Source organism: Halichoeres trimaculatus, unplaced genomic scaffold, assembly GCF_033239565.1.
Source record: "Halichoeres trimaculatus isolate MK-OKI-2021-1 unplaced genomic scaffold, fHalTri1.1 fHalTri1_scaffold_1, whole genome shotgun sequence".
Taxonomy (NCBI): Eukaryota; Metazoa; Chordata; class Actinopteri; order Labriformes; family Labridae; genus Halichoeres; species Halichoeres trimaculatus.
Genome location: NW_027437179.1, coordinates 40,847,864 through 40,873,004, shown reverse-complemented (window position 1 = coordinate 40,873,004; position 25,141 = coordinate 40,847,864). Strand labels below are relative to the sequence as shown.

The following is a 25,141-nucleotide window of genomic DNA, read 5'->3' as shown; positions in this document are numbered from 1 at the left end:
GATATGAGTCTGGTGTCAGCTGTTATCAAGAGGTCGTTGGATGTTTTTAGAAGGGCTGTTTTGGTGATATGATGGGAACAGAAACCAGACTGGACTCAGACCTATGGTGGTTTTTAAACAAAGGTAACGATACAGCAAAATCTGCACACGCTCAGTCTGAACATCCAGCATTGACGTCCTAAAATATGAGAGAGCAGAATCAGGAAACTTGTGGTTGGTTATAAACTCACAGAACAATAAAGAAGCAGATTCAGAGTCAACATGTTTTCTTTATTTCCAAACTCTCATCATCCATCCTTCGTTTTACATCCTGTTGAACTCTGCACTGAGAACCTTCGCCTCCTCTCACGCTGAGCCCTGATTGGCTGTAGTGAGAGGTTAAAAGACCAGTGAGGGGGCGGGGCTTTGCACATATTTTGGCCCTTCAAGTCAAATAATCACAGCAATGGAAGAATGTGAGACATCAGACAGAGTAAGACTAAATCAGGCAGAAACTCTTGATGCGCTTTGGTGACGGTTTGGCAGCGATGAGCGGCACTTCCTGAGCGTCTCCGCTTCACTCGCACAGTTCAAGTAGAGAGAGCAGCGTTCAGGTGGAGACTGGAATAAGGCTGCTGAACACTGAACTGGTAGTCTTTGATTCACTGAAGAGCTCAGGTAGACAAACAAAAAGCATCATGAGGGTTTTTAATTCCTAAAACGGAGAGGGAATGACAAAAACAACGAGAGGAGCTCTCTTTATCAGCCGCTGTAGCACTTCATGGTGTTTCAGAAGAGTCGAGACGAGGAGGAAGGAAAGAGAAGGCAGAGGGATGAAGGTGTGTGTGTGTGTGTGTTGGAAAAATAAAGACGCTGATGGATAAAGAAACAGGACTCAGACTAAACCGTCACAGCAGCTTTGTTCCTCGTCCGTGTGTCAGGTTTTATTACCTACGTTTAGCTGAACCAGGTGTTGGTCTTAAAACACATTTTCTGGAACATTTTAAACAGAAAACTCTAAAATCCCACTGAGCGGTCTCTCTGGATCCCTGAATATTTCAGAGCAAACCGTGTCACAGTCATCCTCTGCTCCTCCTCCTCTTCCACAGCTCGTTGGGGGCTCAGTAGCGGTAGTGGTCCGGTTTGAAGGGCCCCTCTCTGGGCAGGCCCAGGTACTTGGCCTGCTTGTCTGAGAGCTTGGTGAGCTTCACCCCGAGTTTGTCCAGATGAGCGGCTGCCACCTCCTCATCCAGCTGTTGAAGGGAGAAAGAAGAGGTTCAGATTACAAACCTGAAGACGTGAACAAGACGAGTAACTTCTGCTCATTAGCTCTACCTGCGCCCACATTTCTATACCAGCTGCTAGAGTCGTTAGAGACTAATCAGGTGACAAATCACATGATTAAATGATCTGAAATCCTCCGTTCACTGTTGAAAAACCTGCACAGCATGTATCAAAGAAAAAAAGTTACGCTTTAGTCACTCTTTTCAAGCACACACCACAGGATCGCCAAAAACTTTAACATGATAGCAAACTTGACCCCCAACATCCCATAATTCACTCTCTAGCGCCACCTAGGCACACTAAAACAGCCCTAGCAGCCAGTGGGAATGTCATACAGAGATCAAACCAGCGTCAAAATGTTCATCTCTTTGACACGCTAAAATCACACAATGACACCCCTTACCTATCTCCAACAGGAAGCCAGTTGTCTTCCAAAATGAAATTTTTCCATATTTTTACCCTTTCTGCAAAAAAGATCTCCTCCGAAACCAAAAATGGTAACGGCTTGAAATTTGCTAACATGATAGACCAGACCCTGCTTTACAAAAGTTCCTAAGGAAGTGGTTATATCAGACTCGCTTTTTAAATGGCGAGCCCTCAAAGTTGGTGGAGAAGCCTTCTCTGCTCCCTCCATTAAAATACATGGGATTACTCAATCTAGCTCACGCAGACTGACGCATTTTGGCCTCTGGACAAAAAAGTAAAAGTCATACAGCTTTTAAAATAACATGGATGGGTTCCTGGTAAAATTTCCTATGAAAATGTCTTAATTTTATACAGATTTGGTGTAAATTGTGGCATCTATGAGGAGTTGTTTGGAAACATTCTGTCACTTTCATTCCGGGGTGCTGCAGTTCCGTGATGATGTCACACACTCATTAGGAGTTCCGTGCAGCTGGTCATGTGACTCACTGAAGGCGGGAAAATGCCATGTTTTTCAAACACACACACAATATAAAGGGATGACACTTTGACAGTCTTTTTTAGCTACTTTGTCCTTTTCTTCTTCGAGTTGCTCATAATCTGCTGATTTTGTCTTCAACATGTAGGAAGTAGACATTTCAATCAGTATTTTTTTTTTAACCTAAAATCTGATCCAGTTTTTTACTATTGAATATCTGCCGATACTGTGTCCTGATCTGATTCTTGGGTTTTCAAGGATAAACTTTGCTTAAGAGGTCAGAAAGTGAAGCCGCAAAGTTTTTTTTGTTCTGTTTTAATAAAAATGAAGAGTAGAAAATAAACACTAAATTATATCTTGTTTATAAATTCTATTTATCCTAATCCAGCTAGTTTTGATGATAAAGTCATCCGATTTATTTGACATGCTCTCCTGTGTGAGGCCTCCTGAACTCCTGATTGTAATACAGCGCTCTAAAATCCCAGGCCGCACTGAACACAACTCTCCCGAGATAGTGTAAGACCATGAACATGGGACAAACGTCTGTTGTCAAACTCATTACATCATGTTTAAATCTTGCTTGCTCCAGTGTGGCATGATGGGAAACCAACTGAACGGAAGGATGTGCTGTAGATAACGGAGATGGTATAAACCTGCGTCCCAACTCCTTCTCTGAGCTTGGTGGATATTTATCCGTTATTTTAAAGCTCAGAAAATGTGGAGCAGCTTTCCCGTTAGTGATTGTTGTTTCAGGGTGTTTTGTATTGAACACCTCATGAAAAAATCATTGTGCAGGAATGTTGACACGTGTTGCTGTTGGACTGCTTCCACACTGCAGACATTTAAACCATGGAGATGCTAATGCTAAGCTAACAGACAGTCCTGTGTTTGTTTGTTTTTGCATTCTTGAGCGGTATGTCCCTGGAGAGCTACGGTAGAGTGCTGTAAAGCAGACGTTATTGCTGTGAAGTGTCTGGATGTGCTCATGTGCTCCTTAAGGAAGCTTAGTGTAGCTGCTGTGCCAAAGAAATGAACCTTATTTCATTATTTATCATCAACTTGGAGCGCTCAGTTACAATAATAATAAAAACAATGATCATGAGAATACATTTCATTTTAAGGCTCCTTTTAAGACACCCTATGATGCCATACACAACATAGTTTAAAAGCATTTCAACAAAAGTGAAAAGAAAATACTGATCAACGATCAATCAGAAAATGTCAAAATTGGCTCAGATCCAACACTTCAGATCAAGATCACAAAATTTGTATTTTACAAATGTAAAAATAAAACTTTTTCTAAAAGGTGCAATAACTTTTAATTATGTATTGAAAATACTGCATCCCATTGGTGATGGTTTTATTATTCTACGTCACAGAGATGTCTCACTTTCATAACCAGGAATAACTTCCTTCACCTTATTTTTCAAGAAAACTGAAGGAATCCGTATATTTAGGGTCAAGACAGTAATAAAAACTTTAGAAAATTAGGAATAGTTTCTGTTCTACAGTATGTTTTGAAAGTAAAAAAAATGCACTAAACTCACATTAAACTCCACTTCCTGCTGCTGGGCTCACTGTGTGATATTTTAAAGGTGTGTTTGTTATTTTGTGATGCTTTTACTTCTCATTTTCAGCCCAAATTAGTTTATTTATGTTATAAAAGAAAAGAAAGGGTAGAGCAGTGAGTGAAACAACTGATGTATCAGCGCCCTCTACAGGTCTTAATGTTTGTTAGTCTCTTTGAGAAGAACAGTGGCATCAAAAATATGCTTTAAATATTAAAACAGCATGTTAGTTGGTTAAAAAATTAATTTTAAATAACTTTTTTTTACAGTTAAGTCGCTAAAATCATATTTATAGTAACTTTTTTTGAAGAAATGTGAGATTTTTTTAAGAGAAACATCAGTTACACCAACACACGTCTTTCACTGGTGAGCAGCCGTGCAGGTGTGCAGACACTTTCTGCTCATTTATGCAAAGATTAAAGAGAGAAATCCTCGACTTTACAGAGTGCAAGCGTCAATTTAACCTCTTTAAAAAGAAAAACAAGAAAGAAAGGAGGTCAAAACCTCCATGAGGGAGCCTGAAGCAGATTCCTAAAGAAGGTCTGAGACTGAAACGCTGCTGGAAAATATTTTAATGCCTCACATGATTCTCTCCATCGTGCAGAGCTCTCAGCTGGTTTAAAAAAAAGAGCGTCACAAATCTGAATCCCATCCTGTGTTTTGGTTCTTTATTCTCCTAAGTCTTTATAAAGTTGGTATAGAGGAATATTTTGGACAGTAAATGATAAAACAGCCTCAGATAAGCTCCTCTGTGTTGATCAAATAATTACATTTTCATCTGGAGGACTTTCAAAGCCAGGAAACGAGAGTATAGATGGATTATGGCTCATCAATCTCACATTACATGGTTTGCCCGATGGAATAAACGTCTGTTTTGCTAACCCCGGCTTAGCTCACGTAATTCTGTTTGATGGCTGTTTAATCTGTCTCACACTGAGTTTCAACCTTTGAGAGCTTCTGTTTCCAGCTCTGAGATCTGAATCCACTCTGCCCGTAGAAGGAGAGGAAGAGCGATGGAGGAGGATAAAAAAAAGACGCTCTGAGGGTATAACCCCGCTCTTTAAAGCTCCTCTCATCCCTCGGCTTTACGGTTTGGGTCTCCGTAAGCTGAATAAGTACAGTACAAACTCGGACTGTTTTGTTTCCTCAGGTCTGAAGCGTTGGAAAGTCCTGCCCGCCCTCTGAACCCTGCTCCTCTGATATTAGACTTCCTTGTAAAGCTGAAACATCAAACCTTTGAGACGAAGTTTGAGACGACAAATCTGGGGTTTCCTGTTTCTTCAGAGGAGGTTTGAGGTGAAGGGAAACACTTTAACACCATGGACTGTGTCCTCAAAACAGTCCTACAGAAAATAAATCTTTAAAAATACATTTACTGACTTCAACAGATCAAGTTTTACAACTATTTTACTTCATGAATGAAAACCAAAGTCTGAATCTGGTCTCCTCTAGAGGTCATTCCCACACTTGGCGGCCTGAAAGTTGGTCTCTTCTTCTTGCAGGACGCAAAGCGACACACTAATGTTTTAATTTGTAGTTATGTAGAGCTATTAATTAATACCTGATGACTAAGGATGGGGATATGTGAAGCCTAACTGTCAGACAGAAAAAGGACAGAAGAGCAGAAGAAAGAGAAACAGGAGAGAGATAGAGCAACAGCTAAAGGCTAAAAGGGCTAATCTGTTTGTGCTAATGTTGGCTCCAACCCACAGTCAATAAAATGAAGAGTGAGGTTACGTTAGCTCTGACTGGTGAGGTTGGTAGCTTGTTGTCACGTTAGCTTACAGATACGTCGTAGCACCAGGCTGCTAGTAGCGCTACCTATAGCCGGCTACTGACGTACAGTACAAACTGATAAATACCTTCCCTCGTGGCGTAGTATCTGGTAAAAAGTTGACTTCAACAAAGAAAATTTGTACCAAACAAACACGTCAGGTTAAAAGTCACATCTTCATGACAGTGTGTGTGAGACTCCAGGCCAGAAGGTGGCGCTGCAGTCACATTAAAACAAATCTTTTCTGGATCCTCATTGCAGCTTTAAGGCCACACCTTATGAAATAAAATATCCTTCGTACTTTCGTTTGCTTTTACATTTCAAGTTCAGCCGAGTTGTTAATGGTTTGATTTTTTTCTCTGTTTAATTTTTTTATTTGGTTTAAATCTTTTTTGGCAAAGCTGGAGTAAGAAGCTTGGAGCTAGAGAGTTTGACAAGTTATAATGTATAAAAATCTCCAAACAGCTGTATTAATTTCAGATTCTTGCCAAAACCAAAGTTTCATCTTCTTTACGATACGTTTGAACCATAGACTGTAAAAAAAAATGGACGTCATCTTGCTCGGCTCGAAGTGAGGGCTCCACAAAAACTGCTCCCCCTGGTGGCTGGCTGCAGTATAGGTTTAAAAATACAGCTTTCCCGCCATTCCAGATGGGCTGTGCTCAAACTTAAAAATATTAACACACCTGGTAGAAATGTTTCTCACATCTGATTGTTGTGGTGATTTGAAGATATCATTTGTCTGTCTTGTATCCAAGTCCTCTTTTTTCTGAAAAGTTTAGTTTTTATTAGTTATTCAAGGTCAAAAACGAGGCTTGATGTAACGTTTAATGATAATAGACAGCTGCCGTTCTCGTGTATTTTTTCTGGGATCTGGAAATATGCTAGGAGGTAGAGTCAAGCAGTGATTAGACTCTCAAAAGAAAAAATATATATATTATTTTTGTCACCCAGCTCCACTCAGATTCTCCTTTTTACCATCCCTCACAGTCTCTACTGCTCAGACTCTGGCTGCACAACTGCTTCAGTGGCTGCACCTGTGACGGGGAATTTTGGCTTCAAAACCGTATCATGGTAAATGGCGGAGCCACGTTATCCACTATATGAGGAACAGTTTTTGGGGACACACCACGGCTCCTCTGTGTCGGGGGGGGGGGGGGCTGTCTAACTGCTGGAGGCCTTGCCTCAGTCTGAAGATTACTGAAGGACCTACACTTGGGTCTAATTCGACCAACGACCCTGATGTGCTCGGCCATGGAGGCCGTGTTTCCCCCTTTGCAAGAAATGATTTTGCCAAACAAACTGAATTTTCCTTCTTCTCTCTGATTTGTTCAAACTCAGCCAATCAGTGAACATCTTTGCTCACTCAGCCGTCCTCATGAGTGACTCCAGCGAGTATTTCCTTTAGTACCAGATCACCCGTGATTCTTACCTTCTTGGGCAGGAAGTAGACTCCCAGGGGGTATTTGTCTGTGTTCGTCCACAACTCGATCTGAGCCAGAACCTGCAGGAGGACGAGGTGATGAGACTCAAACAGAAACATGAAACAGACCAGAAACATCTCTTCTTCCTGCTCTGGCTCTGGGTACCTGGTTGGTGAAGGAGTTGCTCATGACGAAGGACGGGTGTCCCATGGCGCAGCCCAAGTTGACCAGCCGGCCCTCAGCCAGGACGATGATGTGACGGCCGTTCTTCAACCTGAAGCGATCGACCTGGTCAGAGATCGACATCAGAGAAGAAAAAAACAAAATAAGCTTTAGATGGTGAAACACCGAGCTGTAACTTCACAAGCTTCATGATTTACGGCTCGTCTACCTGAGGTTTGATGTTGATTTTCTCTGCGGCGTTCTTGATGAGCCAGCTCATGTCGATCTCGCAGTCGAAGTGACCGATGTTGCAGACGATGGCGTCGTCCTTCATCTGCTCAAAGTGACTGAAAACGAGAAGGATGATAAAAATACAGGTGGTAGCTGAGCAAAAGAAGACTGAACCAAAGATTTCTGGATTTATTCAGAGCAGGAATGTTTGATTTGAAGAGACGTACTGTCCCAGGATGATGTCCTCGCAGCCGGTGGTGGTGACAAAGATGTTTCCTTCTTTGCAGGCCTCGTCCATGGTGGTCACCTCGTAACCTGCAGAGAAGAGTTTGAGGTTTACAGACCAGATGGATCACTGAATCTTAGACTACGAAGTCATCTTTTCATTTTGTGCTTCATCCTGCAGATATACTTAAATTTTTCACTATAAACAGCAGTTTGCTCTGGAAGATGATGTTTTTTGAAAACCCTCAACAAACGTAAAGAAACATCCAGTTTATCCTTCAGCGTTTGCATGACTCCAAGCGTTGGGTTAATTATTCAAATGGATTGTTTCTGACACGTCGAACAATGATTCGGTTTAGCTGCCTCCAACATCCTGCAGGAGGCCAACAGTGAGCCTCCATTTGTCATGGTTCATGTGTTTTTGCTCTCTGAATGTGAGAAAACAGCCGGGATGTAGAAAAACATATATACGCCAGAAGCAACAGCAGCCATGCACTGAAAAATGCAGCTGCAGCAGAGCTTTGTTGGACTTGAAATGTTTGTTGTTCTCTGAATGTGCACCAGCACGTCGGCGTTAAATAAATTGAAAGTGCACAATAAGCGTTATGAGCATCATGTTTCAGCCGTCAGCACCTACCCTCCATGGCAGCCTGCAGGGCGTTGATGGGGTCGATCTCTGTGACGATGACGCGAGCTCCGAACCCACGCAGAGCCTGGACGCAGCCTTTACCCACATCACCGTAGCCGGCAACCACGGCGACTTTCCCGGCGATCATGACGTCGGTGGCTCTCTTGATGCCGTCGATGAGACTCTCCCTGCAGCCGTACAGGTTGTCGAACTTACTCTGCACGAGGAGGAGAAACATTTAAGATCAGATCCTAAAGATTTGATCATTCTTCCTCCTTTAAATGTTAAAATCCACAGCAGAGGCGGGGGCACGTTACCTTTGTGACGGAGTCGTTGACGTTGATGGCGGGCATCTTCAGCTCGCCCTTCTTCATCATCTTGTACAGGTTGTGGACGCCTGTGGTGGTCTCCTCAGACACCCCACGGATACCTGAGAGAACAAATGTGATTAAAAATGTAAGAAATTAAAATATTTCATCACTAAAACGATCATCCGTGCTTCAGACAGAGAAATAACCCTCATCCGCTTTCTCTCCGTGAACGTGCTCAGATGGTTGAGCTGTGTAAACAAGTCCTCTTTCAACGCGCCATTGAGTAAAGCTGAACACAATAAGTTTGAGTTTCTTCAAAGATCTTGAGGGTTATAGATCAAAAAAGTCCAGAGGTCAACCCAAAGACATTTCACCAGCTCTGAGCCGGAGTCCGCTTAGACACGGGATGATCATCAACCCAAATGAAGGCTGTGACTGCAGCTGGCGTCTGTGAGAGAAGAGCTTTAAAAACACATCTTCAAAGGCCTCATCTCCTTCAACGCCACAAATTTGCCGTGTGGATATTTTTCAGAGAGCAGCAAACACGGGACGTTTCATTCCCTTAGAAAAAAACTGAACCTTAACAGCCACAATGGGCGCCTGACAAAGGACATCTTCATCACTTCCAGACAGGGGATGATTCTCCACGAAGCCAACTTTACCGCTTGGAGCATCGTTCCCGCAGCCTCCTGGAAACACTCGCATCAAGCAGGAAGTGATCAAAAATAAAATTCAACTTCTCAAGGCTCTTTTTTTGCAGAAAGCTTGTTTTGTTATTTTCAGCAAATCTCAAACTGGTTTGAGATTTGCCACGTGATCTCACAGATTCAACTGTGGCGATACTCTCGTATAAGTAAAAGCTGTTTTGCGGGTACGGCCAGGGCAGATGCCTTTCAGACTGTGAGCTATTCAGTTTTCTATTTGTGACCTGTAGGGGGCAGTAATGCATCTTTTCAATCGTTAGTGTGCCAGAAACTGAGAAGAAGAAGTAATGGAGCAGGAGCAGCAAACCAAGTGCAGCAGGATTGAAGATGCCGACACCACTTTTACCTCTTTTGTGTGGCAGCATTTTGGTTATCCTGTCGAAAATAATTAACGGCAACCAAGTGACGGACAAGACGAGGAAAACATGCAAGCAGTGTAAAAGCACAGTGACATACACTGCGGCTAATACGAGCTCGATGCTAAAGCACAAACAAAACCATCACAGCTCGCTTCTGAAAGCAACTGCACCTGTGACGAAAACTGTTAAAGGCCAGACAACACTAACGGACGCCTTTGCTGCTAAGTTCAAAGCTCCTCTTTGGGTCATGCATGGCTGTAAGTTATAAAAGAAAATCAAAAACTCTGTGCAATAAAAAAGTATGTTTTTCCAGTCATAGATTTTTTCATTTTTGTATCCTAAGAGTAATGTGAAAATATCGTCTTGTCTCATTTCCTGAGCCAAATGTATCGTCACATCCCTGAGTTTTACTGCAGGATCTCTGTGAGCGTATATGTTAAATATACTGTGAAATCAACACAAATCTTTCACCAAAAGTTTTTAAAAAGTGGGAAAGAAGAAAAGAATTTATGGTGTCAAGACAGTTTAACTTGAATTAAAGATACTCTTGGGCTAAAAAATCCAGAAAACTGAGCTTTGGAGCCCCGTACACACAGCTTGTGTTTGCAAAAACAACAACAACAACAACAAGGCATTTCTAAATCTCATATTGTAGATATTTGATAAGCTGTGAGATTAAATGTTGGTGGAAAGTATGACTCCGAGTCCTCCATGAGTTGGAGTCTCAGTGCAGACCTCCACCGTTCCCTCTCTGCCGCCTCATGACACAGCTGCAACACTGAGGGTTGAGCTGCAACGCCTCGAGGGGCAAAAAATACAAATACTTGAGTCTAAAAATACAAAATGTGAAGAATATCTAGAGGAGAATATGTCAGGGTTTTAATCTGTTTGTTTTTTAAAGCATGGGGTTGAAAAAAAACGGTTTTAATGGCAGGACAAGGCAGTTGGTTAGACCACTGCTGCCATCTAGTGGCCAAAACTGTGAATTGAACACTTGAAACATGCACTCCAAGCTGCATCTCTCAGGTTAAATGAAAAAAAGAGCTCTTAGAAATCATCAAACCAGACTTTTATCCAGTGGTTTCAGCTTTTTAACCAAGACTCATGTGACTGAAACTCTTCTGTGAGCTTGGCTGCGTGACGCTGTCGACAACATCTTTAGAGTATCTTAAAATAATTAATAAAAAGCAGCTTCTTGTAACAAACTGTGTGCATAAAGGAGCTCACCTGCCAGCAGCTTGGGGTACTTCTGGTGGACCAGGTTGGTGAGGTCTCCTCCGTCGTCCAGGATCATGTTGAGGGGCTGACCGTCTTTGAAGATCAGGGTCTGCTCGATGCACCACACGTACTCCTCGTCCGTCTCTCCTTTCCAGGCGTACACTACAGACAGAGAAACAGAAATCAGCTACTTAATGTTCCCCGTCAGAGTCAGGGGGAACGTTCCCACCTGTGGGGACTGAACGTGTCGGTGGAAAGTATGACTCTGAGTCCTCCATGAGTTGGAGTCTCAGTGCAGACGTCCACCGTTCCCTCTCTGCCGCCTCATGACACAGCTGCAACACTGACGGTTGAGCTGCAACGCCTCGAGGGGCAAATATCATCGTCTACTCAACGAGTTTGACAAAGATGGAGCATGCAAAACATTAAGATACAAAAACGTGTTTTGCAGCATTTTTTTTGTAAATGTTCTGCAGAGACTTCTCCAGTAAAAGCTTTGAAAAGGAAGCAGGAGTATGCAGAGTTTTAAAGGCAGTCCAAGCACATCTGATCAGTGCAGCTTTGTGCAAACACACATCTATGTTTTAAAGTCCAACACAGTGTGCACAGGTGGCGTGTGTTACCTGGAACGCCAGTCTTGGCGATGGCGGCAGCAGCGTGATCCTGAGTGGAGAAGATGTTGCAGCTGGACCACTGAACCTGAGGAGGAGGACAGAGGAGGTTAGCAACATGCAAAACAAAAGTTTAGGGTTAAACTAGGTATTTTAAGACATTTTAAGACAGTTAGAGACATATTATTTTACATGATTTAAGTTTAAATGTTGGTGGAAAGTATGACTCTGAGTCCTCCATGAGTTGGAGTCTCAGTGCAGACCTCCACCGTTCCCTCTCTGCTGCCTCATGACACAGCTGCAACACGGAGGGTTGAGCTGCAACGCCTCGAGGGGCAAAAATACAAATACTTGAGTCTAAAAATACAAAATGTGAAGAATATATAGAGGAGAATATGTCACGGTATGGATCTGAACTATTTTTATTTATTATGGGCAGGCAGAGTTAAAAAATTATGATTTTAATGTGCAGGACAAGCCAGTTTGTTAGACAACTGCTGCCATCTAGTGGCCAAAAGTGTGAATTGAACCATAAAATATGCTTTTCAAACTAGTTTCCTGAAGTTTCCTCTGAATGTTGAGCTGAACTACCTCAAAAAGCGAAAGAAAAGAGATTTACAAACATTGACAGTGTTTTTTATTTTTTGGGGTAATTTAATTTATTTTAAATTTACATTAACCTTGGAAAAACAGAGGATAAAAATCTCTGTATTGTAGTATGGGGATTTTTTTGTTTGACAATATTTTTTTTTATATTCCATCTTTTTGTTTTTCCAATTTTAAATCCTTCATTTTAGTTTTAGTTTATAAACTGGGTTGGGAAAAAGATGTCAGATCCTTTGAATAAATCCTAAAAACTGGCTCATATTTCATTTGCATTTTTTGGGAAAATATGGCTCCTGATACAGTCTGACATCATCATCATTATCATTCTACTTTTCACATGGTCTGGTGTTCAAAAAGCAAAAAAAAAAACCTACAAAACGCTGTGCAAAGTTTTTTCATGTTTTTTAAAACTTTGGAGCTTTACGCTTAGCTTCAGTTCATTCATCTCAGTCAAAAAAGAAAAGAGTGTCAAATAATTTGCTGTTTTTCTGAGGTTAAAGTTGCTGTGAGGACTCTGTTTGGTGATCACAGCGACACCTGTGGCCAGATTTGGTAGTGTTTTTCTGCAGGATAGCTCCTATATCAGTATTGATGTCCCAATCCCATACACTGATCGGTATCAGCACCCAATATGGCTCAATTTGGATGATCGAATAGCATCCGATTTCATTAGGTGATCGGGACAAGCCAGTTTCCACGTGTTTTCAGCACCGTCACGCTTTACGGCTGCTGTAAATCAAACCATGCTTGCAAACATGGTAAGCAATGATTGTTAAACGGTGTCTTGCAACATTTGTAAACAGAGTGTTCCTCCAGGAGGATCTTTGATTGGTATTAGCAAAACATATGAAAAAATTGGATCAGAAGTCAAAAAATGTGTATCAAGAAATCCCTGTATATTAGTCACTCCAGGAAGCTGTGATGTCACGATCGTCACAACTCAAGCAAATTCAACCAGGTCCCCTGAATTCAGGGCAACCCTGCAATTTTATCCAATCGCTGCAACATATTTGCAAATTTGACCAATCGTAATAGTTTCTCCCTTGAGTTCCACCAATCATAGCAGTCTGCTCCCCACCAAACTGGCTTCCTTGTTTATGAAGTTGCAGATAAAAATACAGCACATTTAGCAACAAATATTGCAGCTAAGAATCATGCAAGGCAATTTCTTAATGTTCTGTGCGAAACTGTTTTGCACCCCGTACAACATCATGGAGAAACACAAACAAAATCACCTACTGACAAAATTTTTTCTACTGCAAAACATGCAAAACATGGATCATGTTACTTTTTCTGAATGGATCAAATATTTGTAAAAAAGAAAAATGCAATTAATTTCATAATTTTTGTTCACTGCAATTTCATTACAAAACAAAACCATCTAACGATGTTGCAACATGCATTACAATTTTTCCAAAAAGCTGCTGTGAAACCAGCCACTTTAGCCTCAACAATCAGAAAAAAAAACAGGCTGCAACATCCTGGAGGGACTGGTTCATGTGGGTTTTAATAACTTAATCAAAAACAGCACGTTGTTTGTTCTCTGCTGGTCCTCGGGCTCAGCTTCCTGCAGGAATAAGCCAGCCCTGGTCTGAGAGATAAAACCATGATAACAGGATGAACGACCTTGAGGCAGATGAGGGGTGAGGAAGAACACCAGACATGCTCAGTTTGTTCCAGTATAGAGATTAAATAATAACAGTATCTGAAAGAGCAGATACTGCTTACTGTACACATCCTCGTTTGGCTGGTTTATGTCCTCAGGACTTGAACTTTGCTAGTTTGAACGAGGAGATCAACAATACAAACTCCTGAAGCAGCAGCTAGAAGAGCGCTTCCTGCAATGCAAACTGATCCAAACACAAATCTGTCAGCTGGTGTTACATCTCCTGATGAAGAGAAGCACTAAGCAAGAGCTTAGGAGTCAGGTGTGCAGGATACTGAAGGTCTAAAGGAGGAGTGAAGTTTGATCTTTGTTTTAGAGATTTGTAGAGATCCTTTCACCAAACTGTCACCCTGCACTGCTGTCTCTGTGCGGCATAACCGGTTTTAAGGAAGCGGCATTTAGAGTTTTCGAGCTGCATTTTTCCATCTCTGTGCACAGTTTCTGCAGCTACAGGTTTGATTTTTCCAACCAGAGCTAGAAAAGCTAATCTCTCCCTCGCCCTCAGTTGAAACCCTCCAGGTCATCCAGCACAAACTAATGTTTTCCTAAAATCCACCAATGATCTGCAGAGGCTTTGCTTCTGATAAAACATTAACAAGCAGCCGGTAAAGGTCACCTCAGCCCCGAGGGCGGTCAGGGTCTCGATGAGCACGGCGGTCTGCAGGGTCATGTGGAGGCAGCCGGCGATGCGTGCGCCCTTCAGAGGCTTGGACTGGCCGTACATCTCCCTCATCTTCATCAGACCGGGCATCTCGTTCTCGGCGATGTCGATGGCCTTACGTCCCCATTCGGCCAGGCTGATGTCAGCTGGAGGAGGAGAGAGCGGGATGTTACGCTAACACTGACTTCTGCAGAATAATAGGTGATTTAATTCTTTCAACATCTTTAAAGTTCATGGATCCTTTCATCAGTCTACAGGTTTCACTCCCGCTGACCTTAAAATAGGATTTTAAAAGCACCCACATGTTGCAACCCCTGCTTTAATTAAAAAGCAACTAATGTAGGACGACATCGAACACATGAAAAGTGAGCAGCAGCCGTCTCCTGTTTATATGAATCAATTTGAAACTGTTGACACGTGTGCACCTATTTTGCATATTAAAACCTTCTTGTGTTGATCTTCAGTAGGGATGGGCCATGTTTTATAAGATTAGTTAAAGATAAAAAGTCAGAAGTTTGTGCAACTTTTTTCACATCTGAATAATCTCATTTTCTGTTTCACTGATTTTAATGTAGCTCCACCTACAGATTGTGGCTGTTAACTGTTATTAACTGACACAAAAAGTGCATTTATTGCCTCCTTCCTGCAGAGGAGGAGGCCTGCATTATTCATTTTCAGACAGCTCCTGCTCTGTGCGTCCTGTTTTAAGAGGTAAAAACTTGTGATAGTTGAACTGATTGTCATGAAAAGTGACGTTTGATGTCTCACTTCCACTAATACCTCCACTGGAAACATTTATTCCTCAATACAGCCAAGTAATGACCAAAAACCTTCAGTATTGCATTGCATTTCTTTAATTTCTGATTTTTTTTGTATATATTTGAAATTATATCATAATTTCTTGAATTTTTACTTATTTTTTTAAATAAAGACTTTTCAATTTTTTTTTAAATTTTGCACATTTTTGAAATTTCAAAATGTATAAAAATACTTGAAATTTATTTTTAAAAAAAAACTGACATCACATGTAATATTTCACTTATTTAAAATAAATCCTTGTTTAGATAATTATTTACTAGTTTTAACTTTGTATACAATAATTTTTTGAAGTTTTAAAATGTTTTCAATTATTTAAAACATGAAACTTTAAATTAATTTTTAATTTTTGCATATTTTAAAATGTGTAATTTATTTTTGCAAATTTATTGAAAAAAAAACCTAAGATTGTAAAAAAAAATTACTGCTTAGATTAGTTTTTATTAGTTTTAACTTTGCATATAATAATTTTTTGATTTTTTTTAAATGTTCTAAATTTAAAAAACATGAAATTTTTGATTCATTTTTAATTTTTCACATATTTTAAAATGTATCAATTTTTTGGCAATTTTATTGAAAAAAAAACCTAAGACTGTTAAAAAAAAATCACTGCATAGATAATTATTTACTGCTTTTAGCTTTGTATATAATAATTTTTTTGAATTTTTAAGATGATTTAAATTATTAAAAAACATGAAATTTTTGATTAATTTTTAATTTTTGCAAATTTGTGCAAATTTTAAAATGTTTTAATTTTATTTTATTTTTTGCAATTTTATTGAAAAAAAAAACTTAGATCGCAAAAAAAAAATCCCTGTTTAGGTAATTATTTACTAGTTTTAACTATGCATAGATTTTTTTAACTTTATAGTCTTGGTCTGGAAGTCAAAATGGATTTTGTGGCTTCTGAATGACTTTAATCCAGGTTAGTTGAGGCAAATGGCTCCTATACAGGCAAAGGTTGCAGACCCCTGATCTAAACCCACAGGAGCCAACAGGATTAAAGCAGCTCTGACTGGAGCTCCAGACTCCACAGAGCTGCAGCTGAACCTCAGGATGCAGGATGTTGAAGTTTAATCAGCAGGTCTACCATGAACCTGCAGCCTGTGCAAACACACTACGGCTGCTCTGAACCAGCGCTGAGCTGAATGAACCTGCTGCAGAGGGGATTAGGAGGTTCACACTGAGGTCAGGATGGTGACTCAATCGACAAAACGCAGCTCGGTTACAAAAACCGCTGTCATCAGACCAGACTCTGTGAGTGAAACTTGGTGAGGGGTCAACACTGACACCAGCAGGTGGAAACCTCTCTGAACGAACAGGTCATGATCAGCATTTTGGAAACCTCTGGACTAACCAATCTGAGAAATAACCGCAGTTTCTGATACTTCCTTATTTTTAGTTTGTGTCTGATGTTCCAGTTTTTTCAACAGCACAGATCTGCTCCTATGTTCAGTGACCTTTTCCCTGCTTCCAGTTTCATCATTTCCCAAAGATTTTCAGTTGTCCTGCTTAGTGCTGCACGATTAATCTTATCTCAGTCGCAATTTAAGGAAGTGCAATTAGTATGTCATCACGCAAAAGGCTGCAATTTAGATGGCTAAACGTGCACTCGTGCGTAAACAAGCGTACCAAACTCTCCAACGCCGCTCTCTGACGACCTCTTATCAGTAAACATTCAAACCCCTTTTCTTCAATACTCAGGTTTCTGGCACTTTTAAAAAGTTTGCTTGAGATCTTTGACTGAAGATTTACGAAGCGAGGACCCTTTTTGGTTCACCTGCAGATTATTAATGATGTGATTGACACGTGTGTAAAATTTGCTGCTCTTCAAAGATAATACTCTGATCATTTTTTGCTTTATACAGTTAAAAAAAAATCTACATTGGTTTTTCTCAGAACACCTCACTCAACTAAAAAAATCTTCTCTTTTTGTTGATATGGATGGAGACAGGACCCCGATAGGTGATAAACCAGACTGGCGTGCTGCTTGGACCAAGGTTCCTTCAGTTTAAGGAAAGTTAAATTCAAGACTTTTTAACGCCATTAAAAATTAAATTCAGGACTAACTTCACAATATACACAAATGATAAAAAACACCACATCCCTTACACAGGGTTAGGGACAATTAAGAGTGCCAGCGGCATCAATGTTTGTTGGTTCTGCTAACATGATTGAATGATGTTACCATGAGAGTCACTTGGTAAATAACTAAAAAAAAAAAATTAGCTTTTATTTTGAGATTTAAGTCTATTTACAATCATACTAACATGTGCTGAAATGTAAGACTTTTAAATTTTAATTAAAGACATTTAGGTTGTATTCAGACCAGAAAAGTCCTTTGGTCCACTTGTTTGGTCCGGATGAAAAACAGACTTTTTTTTTCGTTTGGTGCGGTTCGTGTCCAGATTGTACTTTTTGCAAGTGGACTATATTCTGTCAACACATCCAGGTGTGTGAGGATCAGTGCTCTCATTGGACAGCACTGACAAAGGGCGGCACACCGAGTACAGACCTGGAAATGGAGGTAAACGTGTGTTTGTGCTCTTATTAGAGCTGCTAAATCATTTTCACTTTCAAGAGCAGCTCCTTCAAAGCAGCTTAACAACACCATTTACAATTTAGGAACAGGAAGACCAATGATCTCAGCAAGGAGGCGCTATGCTCTGAGTGTCCTGACCCACAACATGCTAGCAACAGCGTGGCTAAACAGAAGACGGAGGATCAGGTATGAACCAAAGACGGTTAGGTTACGGTGGCTCTATAGGCCCAAAAGGCACATGTATCCTGTAGTTAGTTCAGATGGACCTTGGTTTGTATTTAGACCTGCACCGTAGAACCACGAACCGCACCAGAGTTCGTTTAGAAGCAGACCTCAAAAAGTGGGTCTGGGTCCGGTTGTTTGGTCCGCACCAGGGTTCGTTTGTGTCTATTCACACCTGCATGAAAAGTCCGCACCAACGTGGGAAACGAACCCTGGTCCGTTTAAAGTGGACCAAACAGTCCAGGTCTGAATACACCCTTAAAGACTAACTAAGGCCCCATTTAAACAGCAACGTTTCATTTGAAAACACAGCGAAAAAAATCAGCGTTTACATGGAAACGCAGCTTAGAAATGCAGAAGGACTGAAAACGCTGTAGTAAGCATAACGGGCCTGTAGATTGCGCTTTAGCTGTCTCGTCCAGAAGCAGCTTTTAGGAGGCCCCCAATGAAGTAGAGTTAAGCTGATCATCTGGTGTACCTTCAACGAGGTACATGCTATTAACAGGGGCTGTTCCAGACTTTTTGTACTCAGGTGCCCCAACCAAGACGATGACTTATGCAGAAAAGCATAAATTTTATGAGCCCACACTCCAAAAAATAGTATTATTTTTGCTTATTTGTATGTGTTAAAAACCCAGGATCAGCAAATTACAGCTTTAACAAAAAAATCATTTAAAAGTAAAATATAACTGAACAGTGAGGTAGAGCACTGGAAAGAGTACTTTAAGACCTTTTTTGGTTGTAACTTTAAATTGAAAATGCATAACTTTTTTTTCATTGAAAAGTTATTTTTCCACAACTACCAATAAAATCAGCATGTTCCTTTATAACAAAACATGTAGCCTGATACTATTTACCAAGATTATCACATTTGCAAAATTTTGCAAAATTGTGCAGCTCTAAAAATCCCTACAAACAGATTCTTGTTGGTGCACAGTAAGGGCAGATTGTGCGACAGATTGGTTCATTTTATGGGCAACTATTGATAAACCGCATCTAGTATTTTATTAATGTCTGAGCAGATATCTGTATCGGAGCACTGATAATCTGCAGAAGACAATAGACGTTATCTCAAACTTTACTCTCACTTCACAAACTGCTACTTGGAGTGTAATAATTAACCAGGACACAGATTAAAAGTACTGTCTTTAATTTCCTGAATTATTCCGATAACAAACTTATTAGAAACTCTGAAAGACTGGATAAACCACAGAGGTGAAACTGCTCCAACGCTGTAGGTGAAGTTTACAGAGAGACTTTGAGTTGGCCTTATATAATATTTGTGGGTGTGACCCAATTAGTGAACAAAACAATCAAGGTTGGCAGCTCAGTTACCAGACAGGTAAGCTAATTAGGTGTACAAAGCCGACAGACGGGGGAGCTGAGGTGGGCAGACGGAGCATTTTCCAAAACTGCATCAGTGTTCAGGATTAACAGGTTAGCTTGTTAACTGGTGACTTCCAGCCTAAAGAGGCTGTGAGCGTAAAATGTTACAACAGCTGAAAACAAAGAGAGATCTTTATCACTGTGAAGTCAAAATCTGCCAGTTTCAACAGTTGTAATGATTACAGCCAGAGACACATTGGTGGAGAGTCGCAAGTTAACACAGTAACTCATTACACCGAAACACCTGCTCGCTCTGTGCAGCTGCTACATCTGTGCTGGAGGAGTGAGGTGTCAACTTTCACCAGAGCTGTGTCCACATGTTGGTTTCACTTAACAAAATTTATGACAGGTTCTTAAAATGATTATTCCAATAATGAAAGTGTTGACTTTTAAAGTAATTGCACTTGTGCTTTATGAAAGAAAGTGATATTGCAAAAATTCATCCTGCAGACACCTTAACACCTCAGCTGCATTTATTAAAGCTTTTAATTTTGTTACTGAAGAATGTGATAAACTATTACAGAACTGTATTAATAACTAGTAAGGTTCACTGAAAGCAGTAAATCAGTCATATTGCACCAATTAACATGTCTTGTTGAACTTGAGGGAGGTAGCCCACACCAGTTGAACTCTACACACTTCAATGGAGAGTGTGTGTGGACTCTGACCCAGAGCTATCTGTAAGCAGGACATTGTGCAACTTTTTCTGCTTTGAACCAGCTACTCTCCAAAAAGCACAATAATGCAAACATGCAGAAGCTAAGAGGAAATGTTTTACAGTTATCCCAAAAGTTACAGTTTTATGTCTGATAATTTGCATGCACTAGCACATTTTGTTCCCATTTGCGCTCACCTCTCTTTTTTTATTTTCAATGAAACCAGTGCACATTACTCCTTTAATTTATTAATTCAAAAACTTAAAACGTTTCACCAGTTCTGGGCCCAACGTAACCGAGTTTAGCGTAAAATACTTTATTATTCTAAATTGTAAAAATATTTTAAAAATTCGACATTTGAACAACTCTATAGGCTTTTTCACGGGAGCACCACGTGTAGTCCAAGCCCACTGAGATATTCAAGCTTCATACAGTACTGCTCTGTCTGCCTGCTCCTGTCACTCACTCTTAAGCAGGCTTCGGGGTATAAGCATCATGGGAATTGTAGTTCACAAACGCGGCAACTGACGCTGAAGTAAACGCCTACGGCTACGCTAATAAACTACAAACCCCAGAGGCAGTGGAGGGTTTCCCCGCTCGGTCAGAAGCTCATGCTCGGCGCTAGTCTGTTACATGTCGATTCATTCTCACATTTACGCAAATTGTTAACTACGAGTTTAAAAAAGGTGATATGTTAAAACAGGAAGGTTAAAAGAGTGTTAAAGACTTCTAACATGCTGAATTATAAAAACGACGTCACAATATGAACCGTTACACCATGCTACAGCTAGTTAACCGCTATGCTATGATACGTAACCTATCTTTTTTAGCTCGGCTGGTGAAATGTGAGCTGGCACTGACCGACTTTGTAGGAAAGTTTCTCAGACATGGTTGTTTTCTTGTGTTTTGTTCCGTAGGGTTGAGTTCAGAGGCAGCCCGGCCGACGGACAGAAGCAAAGAGGGAGGGACGCAAACATGACGGCTCGCTTTTTATCATTCAAACCAGTTTACACGGAGGGGCGGTGCATATGGATACATAATCTAGACGCCTATTGGTGGAAGCAGCTCCCGCCCCGTGAACGAGTGATCTGATTGGATAAAGGTTGATTGACGAAAACGGACCAATGGGAGCTTGAGCTGTAGTATGGGTGGGGTTTAAAAGTCTGTAGCAAGTTCAGTCCTGACTCAGATGGTAAATAGCTGAAAATACAGGAGTTAATCAACCTGTGGGTTTAATATATAGCTCAACAGTGGCCAGAATTATAATTATTATAATTTTAATCGTTATTAGTTTTACTTACAGAGCCAAATAATATCAGATGAAGGGAATGCTACTGTTTTATCCACTTTTAACTTCAATATCTTATGCCTTTTGAATGGACAATTGATCAGTTTATCTTACAATCGGACCAAAACTTTACCTGACTTTGTAGATATTTCAGTCAGTTTATGCATATTTTAATGATGATTCAACAAAATAACTGAAGTCTCTTGAATAGGAAGATTTTTCTGTTCCTAAAATCAATCTATATCTAGCATATCCCCTCAACTTTGAGGGCAATAAGCAGGATTGTAGTCACGAACTCACCAATGAAAGCTGTGTGTTTACTGCGTTGAACATGTGTGTGCATTTGCACTATGAATAGCCATTACCCAACTTTACCTCTGACCTCAGCCTTGACGTTTGCTCACTTCAACCACGCTGGACTTCGTCTTGGTCTCACTGCAGGTGAAGGTCCTCAAACATGCGCTTCCACGACCTCATGTCATTTTAATATCTCACTGAGAGTTTAGAGTTTTCTTCTCTAATGATTTGAATTTTTTTTACAGACTTTTTACAGAAGAAACAGGAAGAAGAAATGTTGGTGAATAAAGAATTCAACAGTTGTAGCGAGGCTGAAATTTATTAAACTTGATCAATAAATGTTCAAAATCACGATAAATCTCTGCCCTGTTGTTTTGAAGATAAGCCTGAGATAGGTTTGACACTCAGAGGTGTTTTATAGAATAATTATAAAATACCACAAACAAGTTTATACATGACTCATTTCTAAAGGTGTAGACTCTGAACTGTTGGTGTTTAAACATGTAGACACAAGGCATGGGACTTTAAATTGTGTTTCTACAAGTCTCAGCAAAAAGATTCAGGCACCTCTGACTGATATGGAAAAGGATGCATTGAACTCATTTGATATTTTTTTAGTATTATATAATCTGTGGTCTGAAACCTCCTGAGGATTGTGAGATATGTCTGGGTATTCGTGACTATATCGTAAAACTTAGAATAGCAGGAAAGAAAGTCGAAGCCTGTTTGGGGCTAAACTGGTGGAAACATTATCTCACAGCTAATTTTAGAGCAAGTTAACAACACGCACTCACACTTTCAGTCTGAACTCACGTGTGTTTGAATTTCAGAGAGGTTTGCAAACCCTTACATCACAGTGGAGGTTTTAAATACTTTGAGTCTTGAGTGATGATGTTTCTCCTTATAAATAACAAACATTACAGCAAAAGTGTAAAGCTAAAGAAATGCTTACCTCCTTTTGATACTGAGGGGCCATTTGCGGCCCTGTTTTTTCACTTTCAATGATCGATTAACGTGTTAAATCCCAAAGTTTTCATTACATATAAGAGCATGTATTTTATTTCTTATATGTCTATGGTACATATGTAGTATTTTTTCATATTATCATCTTAAATAGTAGTAGTAATATTACATTTTTTTGTATTCTTTCGCATATAAACTTAAACAAGGCACCCAAAGTCAAAAACTAAAACTTCAAAAGATTTTAAAAATAAAGACGGAAATGAAAGTGAAAAGTTTAGTGACTCTATTTTATTAGTGTTGTTATTAGCGTTTTGCCGACAGGTTGTTCATGTGTTGACCTTAAGTGTCTCCGCCACCAGCCGGGGCTGCAGCTTGTATTAACAGCTACAGATGTAATGCTCTAAAGCTGTACAACCTGGACATAAACAGTCACAGACAATAGGTTTCATCATGGCATGGTTAGTCAGTCTGTTGATCTAGTAAACGGAGATAAAAACTGACATAGACTGAATGACCACTCAGATTGAAACCCCGTTTCCACCAAGCAGTCTGATTTAGATCAGTACGGTTTGGTTGGGGTCGGCTTGGTTAAGATTGATCCTGTTTGTGTTTCCACAGCCAACAATGCCCCCTCGGGGTAGCGGCATTTAAGCTGGATGCCGACAGCCGCATCAGTTACATAATAGCGTGACGCCGCAGCAGTGCGACACAGTTTACCCCGCTAATAAATCCAAAGAAAAAGAAAAAGGTGACACAGTAAACAAAGAGCAACGATGACAGACATCCAGCAACTCATTTTCTTTGTGATTGGCATGTAGCTCTTTGATACAAAGAACAATCAAGCTGAAATACAGCAGCCACTGTCACACAGGAAGTGATGATTCTTTGGACCAATCAAAGGTCTGCAGTGTTGTAGCCCCACCTTCTGCGATCGGATCGGTTTGGTCTGGCTCCCCTACAAAAGGTCCCAAAAAGTGGGACGGCTCGTCTCGGTTATTTGGGGTTCTGTCCCAGGATTAGTCTGTGGAAATGCCTGGAAATTCATGCCGTGCCGAGACAAACCTGAACTGAACCGCTTGGTGGAAACGGGGAGAAAAGGCAGCAACACCAGCATGAGGACGCGGTACTAGCTCTGCTAGTGTTAGCCACACTCTGCTAACCCATTTGACATATCTGTCAGAGCTCCAACCTGGAACAACCTGCCTGAGGAGACCAGAATGGCAGATTCTTTATCCTCTTCTAAATCTCTTTTAAAGACTCATTTCTATTGATATGCTTTTATTGGAGATTTCAGCTGAGCGTGTTTTAATCGTCAAAATGCTGCTTTTATGTTATTTTAATTTCATTATTAACTGACAGTATCATAGGCAGTATTCTAAATCCTTTTAGATTTTTATCCTTTGTTGTTTTAATTGTTTAAATCCTTAATGTTTTTATTTTTACAGATGTTTTCCTTTCTTTTATTGTTTGTGGTTCTTAGTCTTTTATATATTTTTATATTTTTTCTCACATTTTTTTTTTACCTCTCTTTTAATTCTTCTCTTTTTTTTTACTGGTTGCTTTTATGATGTAAAGCACTTTGTAACTTTGTTTTGAAAAGTGCTATATAAATAAAGGTTATTATTATTATTATTATTATTATTATTATTATTATTATTATTATTACTGTTATTATTACTATTATTATTATTATTATTATTATTATTATTGTTGTTGTTATTATTATTATTATTATTATTACTGTTATTATTACTATTATTATTATTATTATTATTATTATTATTATTATTATTATTATTATTTTTATTATTATTATTATTATTATCATAGTGATCTGTCAGAAACTGTTTCCAAGTGTTTTCCTACCTTTAGACTTGTTGGTTAATCAGAACACAAACTTTTGTTAGAGCAACTTCAAAATTAGTCCCTTTAAAAACATTTTTACCAGGTTTTTAAAGTATTTTAAAAGTCCTAAACCTGTGGATTTTTTTTCTTTTTTTTTGTAGTTTTTGTCATGTTTCCTTTTCATTAAATATTAGATGCTTTAAAAAGCCAGAGAAGTTTAGAAAATGACTCCAGAAGATTTCAGAAGTAAAGTGAAGAAAAAAATTAAGTGGAAAGTTTAGCAACTCTTGCTGCCATTGGGATCATACAGGTTTTAAATAAAAAAATTGGATATCATGAAATTAAAAAAAATAAACATTGTTAAATTATAGCATTAGGACCCCATGTGTGCTACATTTAACAATATTTAAGCATCAACGTCATTATCGTGCTCTCAGAAAACATTATCTGCTGTATAAAACTGATGAAATGGACTCAGGAAAGCTCAAATGAGGAACTTATTTTAGAAAAGGCAGAAGTGAAAGAAATAAAACTGTATTGAAATGATATTTTGATCAATTGTTGATCTTATTTACAGGAAAAAAATGTCTTATTTCAAGATATGAAAAAACAAAAATGAAGCCTGAAATTCTTAAAAATATCTGTAAGTGGGATAAGACAGAAATTACTTGTTCAGTTTCTCATTCATGGTTCAAGAAACTAAACTTGTACTGTCATCAGACCTCATTTGGACTTAAAACAGATTTCCGTTTTTACAGTTTTCTTTGAACATCGAGCTTCTGTCGAAGATTTTTATTCAGAAATGACGAAACCA

At 39.6% G+C, this 25,141-nt stretch overlaps 1 protein-coding gene and 3 non-coding genes across 4 annotated transcripts; all 4 read right to left on the bottom strand.

Annotated features, from left to right (window-relative positions):
• Positions 1-249: 249 nt before the first annotated feature.
• Positions 250-20,941, bottom strand: ahcy (adenosylhomocysteinase). Its single transcript, XM_074678709.1, has 11 exons — positions 20,796-20,941; positions 14,268-14,458; positions 11,392-11,467; positions 10,778-10,930; positions 8,494-8,606; positions 8,186-8,393; positions 7,551-7,638; positions 7,322-7,439; positions 7,096-7,218; positions 6,939-7,010; positions 250-1,232 (listed from the first exon to the last, which is right to left on the bottom strand). The coding sequence occupies exons 1-11, from the start codon at positions 20,821-20,823 to the stop codon at positions 1,101-1,103; spliced, it is 1,302 nt and encodes a 433-aa protein (XP_074534810.1). The 5' UTR covers positions 20,824-20,941; the 3' UTR covers positions 250-1,100.
• On the bottom strand, positions 10,229-10,362 carry LOC141799083 (small nucleolar RNA SNORA17). The gene has a single exon (XR_012599224.1). It is a non-coding gene; the product is annotated as a small nucleolar RNA SNORA17 (small nucleolar RNA).
• LOC141799080 (small nucleolar RNA SNORA17) lies at positions 11,012-11,145 on the bottom strand. Its single transcript, XR_012599223.1, has one exon. It is a non-coding gene; the product is annotated as a small nucleolar RNA SNORA17 (small nucleolar RNA).
• LOC141799088 (small nucleolar RNA SNORA17) lies at positions 11,586-11,719 on the bottom strand. Its single transcript, XR_012599225.1, has one exon. It is a non-coding gene; the product is annotated as a small nucleolar RNA SNORA17 (small nucleolar RNA).
• Positions 20,942-25,141: the final 4,200 nt, after the last annotated feature.

What these genes read in the sequence shown, in the direction of transcription:
- ahcy (XM_074678709.1), bottom strand. Translation starts at nt 20,823, where the DNA reads ATGTCTGAGAAACTTTCCTACAAAGTCG. An exon ending in GAGGACATCATCCTGGGACA is followed by an intron (nt 7,440 to 7,550) that starts GTACGTCTCTTC and finishes TCTCGTTTTCAG; the next exon opens with TCACTTTGAGCAGATGAAGG. An exon ending in AAATCAACATCAAACCTCAG is followed by an intron (nt 7,219 to 7,321) that starts GTAGACGAGCCG and finishes ATCTCTGACCAG; the next exon opens with GTCGATCGCTTCAGGTTGAA.